Raw genomic sequence first — 11564 nt, forward strand, 5'->3', positions numbered from 1 at the left:
CATTTTGTGGGACATTTATTGTTTGTTATTGTTGTTATATTGGTGTGTTCTCGTGTATTTAGTCTTTTATTTTGATCTGACTGAACGATAAATGGTGAGATTTGCTGATTTCGCAAAAGACATAATTTACAAAACTCTGTATTCCTAAAGAAAAAAGAAAAAGAAACAAAACTAAGAGTCTATAGCCAAGCTAGTGTTTCTGTGAGGCTGCACATGGGTACAACAGAGCTTTGAGTTAAACACCCAAAGCATGCTAACATGCTAACATGCTAACAAGATGCTCACAGTAACAATGCTAACACGCTAATGCTAAGATGGTGTTATATTTACCATGTTTCCCATATTAGTTAGCACTTAATACAAAGTACAGCTGAGCCTGATGGGAATGTCATTCATTTTGCAGGTATTTGGCCACAAACCAATGTACTGGACAAATTAAAACGCTGACCAGTTGATGGCGCTACATAAAAGTCACCAGAATAATTACATTTCATCCCGAAAATCTTTTTGATGACAAACATAAAATAGTGAATAAACACTGAGATGTTTGTGTCAACTTCCCACAGCGATATCTTACCGGACCTGGATCAACAGTTTCAAGGAGTTTCGCTGACAAACGGATCGTTCGTATGCGTCATCAAAGGCGTCTATTTCTTCAGTTACCACATATCAGCAAAGAGCAGAGTGAGTCCGACTTCAGCTTGTCTTCAAGAGTTCATCTAGTCGTTTATTACTCCAGTACTTTACTTCTTATGTCGCTCATACCTTTGATCAGACTCTACAGGTTTACCCAGTTTCTTTTCTTCTGTAGTAAAAAGTACTTTTCAGGTGTTTTTTGGTCCAGAATGGCGAGCAGAAAGGTTTCCAGGTGTGAAGTCTTTGCTCGTTTAGTGTTCTTCTTACAAAAACACAGATACTTTCTACATCAGGTCTCTTTCCTCCACACCCAGGAAGGTTTGCTGCTGTGCCATGAGTTTTAAACTTACTATGATGCTGCCTAACGTGTGTTACCCTCCTGTTTCCTGTTTTCCTTGGTTCCTTGCATGTATAAATATATTTCCCCTGTAACCTTCAGGCTGAGCTCTGAAGCTGTACTGTGGTTTATCTGCCCCTGACTGTATTCGTCTGATGCTCCAGGTGTGTCTGAACCTGCTGAAGGGCAGCGACACCCACATGGCGCTGTGTGACATAGCCGAGGGCTTCCTGGTCACCTCCGGCTCGGCGGTCCTGGAGCTGGAGGTCGGGGACACAGTCTCACTCCAGGCAACCAGGTACAACAACATCGTGACGAGTCAGAGCAGCGCCAGCCACACCTTCACCGGCTTCCTGATCTTCTCCACCGCCTAGAGCCGCGGCCTCTCACCCGCGGCCTCTCACCCGCACACGCAGTCAGACGGAATAAAATGAGACTTTTAGTGACATTTACAGCAATCAAGTGAAATATGTGTTTTCTGTAATCCAACAGCAGAATTAATAAAGGTCAGCTCAGCTGCCGCATGTTGCATGTTTTAGTCAAAACAAATCACATGTACTTTAAATTACTGATGTGCATTTTTAAAAAACATAACACATTTTATATCAAACTCCAGCCTTTCCAGCAAAAATCCATTTCAGTGAGACATTCAGAAGATTTATTCAGCTGTTTTAAGATCAGTTAAAGGGACAGTCTGTAATCCAAATATGAACAAATTGCCTCACCTTCAAAAATGAAAGCACAAGACTGAAATCTGCTACTGCTTCCATACTGACTGACATACTCTTCATACATTATACCACTCTAACATTAAACAACTAAATCTACATCAGTAATGTTTGTGATTCTGTTGTGTTATTCTATGAGCATTTAAGAAACACATATTCTTTAAAACTCTTTTATTATACACATTGACAGATCAACTTTTTATGGGATTTGTTTACAAATCTTTTTTTAATAACCTTGACTTCTTCCAAACTCTCTGAGGAGGTTTATCATGTGAAAACACACCTGGGATCAAAGAAAGTAATAAAACTACACTGCTATTATGACTGATTAGAAATAAATGATTCAGTGTTGTGGTGTGTAACATTTCCTCCAGGTCACTGTTTAGAAACACGGAGGTATCAGGTGTCGAGATGAAGTGACTCACTCTGACTGATCCCAGGCCAGGAGTTCATTCATTATCCATCACACAGTATCAGCTTACAGGACATTTAAACTTACAGCTGTGTGGATGGTAAACAAACAGTGTTACAGGAAGTCAAGGATTTCTGATCAGATACATTCCCTTGTTTTGTTATGGCATTCTCTAATGCCCAAGTTTTATGTCTTGCCCCCAAAAGTTGCCATTTGTCATGATCCCAGAATAGTTTATGATCCCTTAAAATCCCCCAAATGACCCGACCTTTGGCCAGTAAAACAAAAACTTCAAGCTACTGGCGTCTGATGAACTTCAGCCCAGCGTGTCGGTGGCTGATGGGCTGCTGAACACACCGTTCCTGGCGTAGAAGGTGCTCTTCACCACCGACGACCTGGCACGGGACGGCGTTCTGTAATCCAGAGTGTAGTCACCTGTGGGTCCAGGCGGACAGCGTTACTGTGGGGAAAACGTACTGTTCTCTGCAAGCTAACAACACAGTCTGCTCACTCCAGAGGCAATGGTAGACACTAGCTATCACCTAGGTTACCTAACGTTGTACAACAGCGCTGCCTCTTTGGAGACATTCATGTTCCCTTCAGGATAAAGTGACTTTTGGACTAGTGCCGTCATCAGCAAATACCTGACATTCCCATGAGCCTTAGCTGTGCTAATTAACACCTGTAGATTCTTACTCTTGTTGAATCTAGAACAGGATTTAATAGAAGATGCAGCTTCTGTTTGACGTCTAACCGTGGAGCAGACAGTCCCTCCATCTTACCCAGCCTCCACCCGTACTCCCAGGACGAGAGCACGGGAAAATCAAACTTCTCCTCGGGTCTCATCTGTCCACGTCTGTGCAGGTACAGACTCCGCCCTCTCCCCTGCACAGGACATTTTGTTTTAAATTATTTAGTAAATATTTTCTGTTCAAACAGCAGAAATATAGTAGTAGTGAACAACCAGGTTATGAAATGACTGGCTGTGTTTTGTGGAGTAACTGCCAGCATCATCTTTAATAAAAATCATTAGCATCGTTAGAAAGTCTTAGTACAAATGTGTTTTATGCATAATAGTGAAAGATTTAAAATTAAGATTAAACAAGTTTTGATTTCAAGCTGCATGTAATTAAAACCCAGATTTCTACAATCAGTTGTACATTAGTGTTTAGATTGGTGTAACACCTGGATGTATGTTGATGTTGGACAATTTAAACCAAATGGTGGTTTCATACGTGCTGAGACGAGTCCTGATAGAGAGTCTGTCTGGTCTGGGGAGAAACTGGCCTCATCGTGGGAGGAACACTGAGACGCCCGTCCCCCTCCACAGAGAGCTCAGGAGGAGGAAGAGGAGGAGGAGGAGGAGGAAGGTTGCTCTGACTCTTGGGTGTCCTGGTAACAGGAGGCAGGGCTGCCCTGGTGGGCGGAGCATAAACATAAGATTAGTATGTATGACCAATGGTTTGTAGGCTTATGTACGGTACCTTTATTTAAAAAGTTTTTTGAACCTTAACTTCACGGATTTAACTGAAGACACAGTAAACGCTGACTCAGCAAACACATCAGAGCTGGGACACACCTGTTTCCCTCATTGTTCATTATTATTAGTTCTTCTTCCATCACCACTAACTCATGTCATTCCAGATCCAGCCGCTCCAACCTGTCCTGAGGTTAACCCAGGGTTTCCCGCTGCTCCCAGTCACCTGATTCCCTTCACCTGGCCGCTCACCTGTTCCCCATTTCCCTAATCAGATGTCCATTATTAACCAGCCCAGTTTCACTCACCCCATGTGATTGTATCATACCTGTCTGTCTGCTTTACCTGTGCCTGACTCCTGCCTGCCTTTTTGTTTTTTTGTCCTTTCTATCTGCTTGTCTGCTCACCTGTTGCTGACACGTGGTGAACTATTTTGTTAGATCCTCTGTGTGTCTTTTGAGTCTTAGTTTTACATGAACACCTCGGACAGCACTTTAATGTGAGTGGAGCAGCTCACCGGGAGGCAGCAGGCAGGTGGGGCAGCTGTGTGGACTCTCTGCTGTAGTTTTGGGGGCTGTAGCAGGACGGGTAGAGTTTGGCGTAGCGGCTCTTCCAGGCCAAACGTGTCAACATCTCCTTCTGAATCTGCTCCCGGTAGCAGTTCTGGCTCTGAGTCGTCAGCAGGCAGCGCATCTCCTGCCGGGAAGCCTCATTACAATCTCTGTTTACCTTTCCAACACAGTTTTACACTGTTAAAAATTTGAATTAAATAAATTCACTTTCAGATTCTCAAACAATTTTGCATGATTTTAACAACTACGCTGCCTCTTTGTGTTCCCAACTGTAACAGTGAATTACCTAAAGCACCTTTTTCCACACTAGTGACTAAGTTTGGAAGATCATGAAAAATTTTAATTGAATTTGGAATTGGAAATCAATTACACTGAGCAACAAGCTGTATACCAGTATTTAGAGGAGCTGTGTTTCTGAAATCCCATTATGAAATATTAGTGAATTGTTAAATCCAAAATATCTTAATTTACCTTTGAGGTGCCAGAAGCAGAGCTCTGCAGGATCAGCCGCTCACTGTGGAAATGAGCTGTGGCTCAGATAACACACTGTAACACAGGGAAACATGACACACACACACACACACACACACACACACACACACACACACACACACACACACACACACACTAATCATGCTGCAATTCTGTATAATTCCCGCCCTCATTGGAATAATTTGTGAATGCTTCATAACCCACAAGTAATAAGTTCTTGTAAAATAATAAATAAATAAATTACTAAATTAATCGAATCACTAATAGAAAAAATAAAACTAAATACCTAATTAAAAACTTTATTCCAGGTTTAAACTGAATTTTCAAATAGATTTTTAAATCCATCATCTATTCATGAATTCATTAATGTATAATTATGTTTTATGTTGTTTTTGTAATCCTTTTTTAATTTATTGATGGATTAATATTTCATTTGTTGACTCCTTTTTTTAAATTCTTCTTTTTCTTTTTCTTTTTGTTAAAATATCACATAATGAATTACTTTGTAACTTAGTCTATTCATTTATAGATTAATAAATTCATATGTAAACAAATTTATTATTGTATATTTTTATTGTACAAATACTTATTTATTATTGAAATGCTTCATTACTATTTTTGTGACACTTGTGGTCCTCCATAGCTCTGTAGTCAAAGGTATAAATGGAAATGTAGCTTGAGTTATGAAGCTGTATTATACTGGAATCACATTTAATTAAATTCAGAAATAACAAGACGCCTAAAAGGATTTCTCAGAAATTTCTGTTTATTACTTTTATTTTAGTTTAGAAATACAATCCCATAATGCCCTTAATACACCCGACACCATCTGAGCTGAATGGGCCAGTGAACCTTCTACTGGTCTGCAGCACACAGGAATGAAAAAATCTCTATGTTGATTTAATAGTTGAGCTGCATAACAAAGCTCCACCCTTACCTGACACACCTGAGAACAACATGCAAACAAGAACAGGTTCTATTTGTTTCGCACATCGAGAGACAACCATCGGATCGGAGCCACAACTTCACAAAAGAAGAACAGCTACAGGAGAGAGTCGTTGGAAAAGTGGATGGAATTATACAAAAATCTGATCTGAAAGAGAAGGTACCCTGTTTTTGTCGTTGTTCCTGCCGTATTTCCTTCATCACTCAGAAAAAATGGCTTCTCAATCTGGAAAGGATCTCTCCTGTCCTGTCTGCCATCACATCTTTAAAGATCCTGTTGTCCTGTCATGCAGCCACAGCTTCTGTAGAGACTGTCTGAGGAGATGGTGGATAAAGAAACAAACATGTGAGTGTCCAATTTGTAAGGAAAGATCTCTACTAAAAGATCCACCTCGTAACTTGGCGTTAAAGAACCTGTGTGAGGCCTTCAAACAGGAGAGAGATCAGAGATCTTCAGAGTCTCTCTGCAGTCTGCACTCTGAGAAACTTAAACTCTTCTGTCTGGACGATCAGCAGCCAGTTTGTCTCGTCTGCAGAGATTCAGAAAAACACACCAACCACAGCTTCAGACCCATCGATGAAGCTGCACAGGAATGCAAAGATGAGCTTCTGAAAACCCTGAAGCTTTTTCACAAAAAACGGAAGCTGTTTGAACAAGTTAGAGGAAACTGTGATCAAACAGCAGAACACATTAAGGTCCAGGCCCAACACACAGAGAGGCAGATTAAGGAGCAGTTTAAGAAGCTTCACCAGTTTCTAGAGGAGGAAGAGGAGACCAGGATCACTGCTCTGAGGGAGGAAGAGGAGCAGAAGAGTCGGATGATGAAGGAGAAGATGGAGGCTCTGAGCAGAGAGATCGCAGCTCTGTCACACACAGTCAGAGCCACAGAGGACGAGCTGAGAGCTGAAGACGTCTCATTCCTGAAGAACTACAAGGTTACAGTGGAAAGAGTCCAGCAGCGCCCCCTGCTGGATGATCCACAGCTGGTCTCTGGAGCTCTGATAGACGTGGCCAAACATCTGGGTAACCTGACCTTCAACATCTGGGACAAGATGAAGGACATGGTCTCCTGCAGTCCTGTGATTCTGGATCCAAACACTGCTCATCCAGGATTCATCCTGTCTGAGGATCTGACCAGTGTGAGTCATGGAAAGAGACAGAAAATTCCTGACAATCCAGAGAGATTTGATTTTTGCCCTTCTGTCCTGGGCTCTGAGGGTTTTAACTCAGGGGCTCACAGCTGGGACGTTGAGGTTGGAGACAATACAAACTGGAGAGTTGGTGTGGCAACAGAGTCTGTTGAGAGGAAGGAACAACCACAGTCTGGATTATGGAGAATAATGTTCTATCAAAACGAATACACAGCACGGTCACCACCAGCTCCATCCACTGTTGTATCAGTGAAGAAGAAGCTCCAGAGGATCAGAGTGAATCTGGACTGGAACAGAGGAAAACTGTCGTTCTCTGATCTTGATACTAACGCACACATATACACCTTCACACACACTTTCACTGAGAAGCTGTTTCCATACCTCAGCAATGGAAATGCACTCCCACTGAAGATATTACCAGTGAATGGGTCTACAGAAAGCAAAGAGTACCGTATGAGTTGGTGGCCTTTTGGATAATCTGTCAACCTCTGTCCTCAACAACTGCTCTGTTTTTGAGACTGTCGAGCAGATTTATCCTGGATTTTAGAAAATTCTGTGAGAGTTCTGTGTTTAACTTTATGAGGACCTGGACCAAACTCTGCTGTGAGACGACGGGAGAAGAAGCAGAACTGATAACGAGAGACGAATCTACTATGTGGACGAAAAGTTACAGAACACAATGTATGACTCCACTAATGTTCTTATTGTATTGTTGTATTGTATTGTAAGGTGCAAATTATGTTATAATTATGGGCGTATGTATGGTTGATCAGTTTGAAGTTTGATTGTTAAATTTTTACTGTTTATGACAAATAAATAAAGAATCAGCCTCTGGAATATTTTTGAAGATAGTAATTAAAGTCAACTTCTTCTAGTTTTTTTATTCATTTATTTTTGAAGAGGGTTTTAGTTTAACTTGTATGACTCACACACATGACACTCGACATTTCACAGATTGTTTTGTTGATTAAACTTAAGAATGAAGATCTGCCAGTTAGTCCTGTGCAGCCAGTCACCAAACCCAGGCTGGCATCTGACGTCTGTCATCCACTTATCAAACAGGTTGCAAAATGCAAAGTTGTCACATTACACATTATCACATGACACAATTAATGTTGGATCATCATGAATAATTTACACTTTCAATAAAATTGACCATATAAATCAATTGTGCTATCAAATACTACAGACATAAAGGTAATGAGTAGGTTTACTCCATATCATCAATTAGCACCACTGAAGTAGAATATCAGCTACGTTGGGCTTTCCTTAACTTACTTAGGGACTGTTTTAATTTATGTTTATTTCATTTGTTGTATGTGTTTCATCAAACCGCTTCATTTAATTAACATACAGAAAAAGTAGGCAAAGTAGAAATATTCCATCAAAAGAGTAGGCTTACTGCAAACAATTACTTTCATTATCAATAGGTCAACAATTATTTTTTGTAATAACTAACTTATTGTTCAGTGAATAAAATGTCAGATAACAATGAAAATGCCCCTTATTATCCCCCTTTCTCTGAACAACAGTCAAAAACCCAAAGAACTGACTGAATTACTTTACTGACTGTGATAGAAAACTAGGAAAAAAGCAAATATTCTCATCTGAGAAACTGGTACCAGTGCATTTTTGGCATTTTTCATTTTTTTTGACGATTAATTGTCAACCAGATTTTCAGTGAATTGACTAATTGCTTAATCAACTTATAGGTTCAGCCCCCCAAAAAATACTTGAATGTCTTCCTTTGAGCAACACCACCTAACTCTGCGCGTGTGTGCGCATGCGCGAAAAGCATTGACGTTTGACGGTGGCAACTGAGCCGACATACATTCGTTCCTTGATGTTGAGGAGGTAAGTGGCGCTGAAACCAATTAAAATGTTTAAGTGATGATATTGAAGTTGTCAACACCTTCTAACGGTGGGGTTTTGTTCTACCCCACGTCTCTTTTAGTTTTGTGTGGGTTTTGTTGACGTTTGACGCTTATTTGTGAGAAAAACCAGGAGTAGCAAACGTTTCCCTCCTCACAGGTGGTTGGTGTTAACGTTAATTGTCTCCTTGTTTACTTAACTTACTTTAAATCGCTGTTTTATCATCTTGAATTTCACAAACAGAGATATTGATTATATTCTTTGGCCTGCTATTTAGGCATTATATACCTTACTATACTTTATGTCTTAAATATGGCGTTTTTTACACCCTACTATACTATGACTTTTTATTCCTACCATACAATGACGTTTACGATACTGTACTGTCGCGTCACAGCGTTCGAACCCCGCACGTGCAGATTAGGTTAATTAGGGACTATAATGCCTTTCTATATTATGACATTTTATATCTTACTATACTATATGCATTATGACATTTTATATCTTACTATACTATATGCATTATGACATTTTATAGCCACAGCTTCTGTAGAGACTGTCTGAGGAGATGATGGATAAAGAAACAAAGTGAAACAAGTGAGTGTCCTATTTGTAAGGAAAAATTTCTACTAAAAGAAAAACCTGTTAGTTTGGCTTTAAAGAACCTGTGTGAGACTTTTCTTACTGGAGAGAGATCCGAGCGTTTTAACAGGATCTCAGTCTCTCTGCTGTCTGCACTCTGAGACACTCAATCTCTTCTGTCTAGAATATCAGTCTCCAGTTTGTCTCGTCTGCAGAGATTCAAAAGCACACACAACAAAACAAATTTCATAAAACCCTGAAGCTTTTCCACAAAAACTGCAGCTGTTTCAAGAAGTTAAAGGAAACTGATCAAACAGCAGAACACATTAAGGTCCAGGATCAACACAGAGAGGCAGATTAAGGAGCAGTTTAAGAAGCTTCACCAGTTTCTAGAGGAGGAAGAGGAGGCCAGGATCACTGCTCTGAGGGAGGAGGAAGAGTTATACAATGACATTTTTATGCCTTACTATACTGATATTTTACACCTTGCTATGCAATGATGTTATTTGACCTTTTTATGTGTTACTATAACTTTTTATGCCTGACTGTACTGTGACATATTTTGGCATTTTTAGGCCTTGCTGTTTTAATACCTTACTGTGCTATGACATTTTATGCCCATGACTTTTTTGACGTTTTTAGGCCACACTATACTATGACGTTATTTGACATTTTTATGCCTTACTATATAATGATGTTTTTATGCCTTTCAATTGCTATGACGTTTTTTGATGTTTCTATGTCTTATTATACTATGACATTATTTGACGTTTTTATGCCTTACTATACTCCAATGTTTTTCGACGTTTTTATGCCTGAATATACTATGACTTTTTATGTTTACTGTACTATGTCGTTTTTTGACGTATTTATGCCTCACTGTATTATGACGTTTTTGTGCCTTTCTATACTATGATGTTTTTTGAGGTGTTTATACCTTCCTATACTACGATGTTGTTTGGCGTTTTTGTGCCTTACTATATTATGAAGTTTTTATGCCTTACTCTACTATGGCGTTATTTGGCGTTTTTGTGCCTTAGTATACTATGACATTATTTGACATTTTTATGCCTTACTATATTATGACGTTTTTATGCCTTACTCTACTATGGCGTTATTTGGCGTTTTTGTGCCTTAGTATACTATGACATTATTTGACATTTTTATGCTTCATTAAAATATGACGTTTTTATGCCTTACTAACATATGATTTTCTTATGCCTTAATATACTATGACGTTATTTGATGTTTTTATGCCTTAGTATACTATGACGTTTTTTCACGTTTTTATGCCTCACCATATTATGACGTTTTGGTGCCTTTATATACTATGACGTTATTTGACATTTTTATGCTTCATTAAAATATGACGTTTTTATGCCTTACTATACTATGACGTTGTTTGACGTTTTCATGCCTCACTATATTATGACGTTTTTATGCCTGAATATACTATGACTTTTTATGCATTAATATACTATGACTTTTTATGCCTTACTATACTATGACTTTTTATGACTTTTTATGCCTTACTATACTATGACTTTTTATGACTTTTTATGCCTTACTATACAATGACTTTTTATGCCTTACTATACAGTGACTTTTTATGCATTACTATACTATTACGTTTTTGTGATTTTTTTATGCCTCTGGGCAGATTTTCACATTGCCATGGCAACGGCAGCTCCTGACCTGTGTGTGTGCCTGCGTGCGCCTAGCAACCAGATAACCAACTCTCCAAGCTCTGCTAGCTTTATATTAGCCGCATGTTAGGTCTTAAATTACATTTAGTTAGGTCTTAAATATGTAAGTCCATTCACTGCTTCCTTCGTTGCTTTTTTTTTGTTTTGTTAAATGAGTGAATGAAGTTGTGACGGTCTCCGCTGAGACAGAGAAGAGGAGAAGCTACTAGCCCTCTCTCGCTGTCACTTCTAGTCGCGTTGCTCTCCTCCCCAGTAATGTTAAATTTAGCAGAGAAAAAAACATAATAGTGGTAATTTAGATAGCGGTTCATGGGATTCATTAACCCTCAGGGGTCCCTCTGTCCTTTTTTGGACATTTTCTTTACTTTTCTTTTTTGATTTGCTGATCATTTTGGCTGTGTTACAGCTGAAGGTATGGATGGAAAAACATCATAGTATAGTATAAAATTTCAAAAAACGTCACAGTATAGTAAGGCATAAAAATGCCAAAAAAATACATATTATAGTAGAGCATAAAAATGGCAAAAAACGTCATAGTATAGTATGGCATAAAAATGCCTTAAAATACATATTATAGTAGAGCATAAAAAACGTCATAGTATTGTATGGCATAAAATTTCAAAAAACGTCATAGTATACTAAGGCATAAAAAT

At 39.1% G+C, this 11564-nt stretch overlaps 3 protein-coding genes across 3 annotated transcripts in view; 2 read left to right on the top strand and 1 right to left on the bottom strand.

Annotated features, from left to right (window-relative positions):
- LOC111657333 (uncharacterized) overlaps nucleotides 1–1809 on the top strand; it is a 3980-nt gene extending 2171 nt beyond the window's left edge. The window contains 2 exon segments of the mRNA XM_087174904.1: nucleotides 534–684; nucleotides 1138–1809. Of these exon segments, the coding sequence (XP_087031030.1) occupies nucleotides 534–684; nucleotides 1138–1347 (361 nt within the window). The 3' untranslated portion in view covers nucleotides 1348–1809.
- Nucleotides 1810–1945: 136 nt separating this feature from the next.
- LOC147818932 (protein SPMIP1) lies at nucleotides 1946–4864 on the bottom strand. Its single transcript, XM_087174908.1, has 5 exons — nucleotides 4634–4864; nucleotides 4108–4286; nucleotides 3349–3529; nucleotides 2896–2998; nucleotides 1946–2548 (listed from the first exon to the last, which is right to left on the bottom strand). The coding sequence occupies exons 2-5, from the start codon at nucleotides 4281–4283 to the stop codon at nucleotides 2430–2432; spliced, it is 579 nt and encodes a 192-aa protein (XP_087031034.1). The 5' UTR covers nucleotides 4284–4286; nucleotides 4634–4864; the 3' UTR covers nucleotides 1946–2429.
- A 769-nt stretch (nucleotides 4865–5633) lies between these two features.
- On the top strand, nucleotides 5634–7588 carry LOC111657336 (E3 ubiquitin-protein ligase TRIM39-like). Its single transcript, XM_023409470.2, has one exon. It carries the CDS (start codon nucleotides 5813–5815, stop codon nucleotides 7226–7228), a length of 1416 nt encoding a protein of 471 aa, XP_023265238.1. The 5' UTR covers nucleotides 5634–5812; the 3' UTR covers nucleotides 7229–7588.
- The last annotated feature ends 3976 nt before the right edge of the window (nucleotides 7589–11564 follow it).

The sequence above is a fragment of the Seriola lalandi genome, unplaced genomic scaffold (genome assembly GCF_002814215.2).
Source record: "Seriola lalandi dorsalis isolate HSWRI2012SDOR001 ecotype SW California unplaced genomic scaffold, Sedor1 jcf7180002054393, whole genome shotgun sequence".
In the NCBI taxonomy this organism is placed as follows: Eukaryota; Metazoa; Chordata; class Actinopteri; order Carangiformes; family Carangidae; genus Seriola; species Seriola lalandi.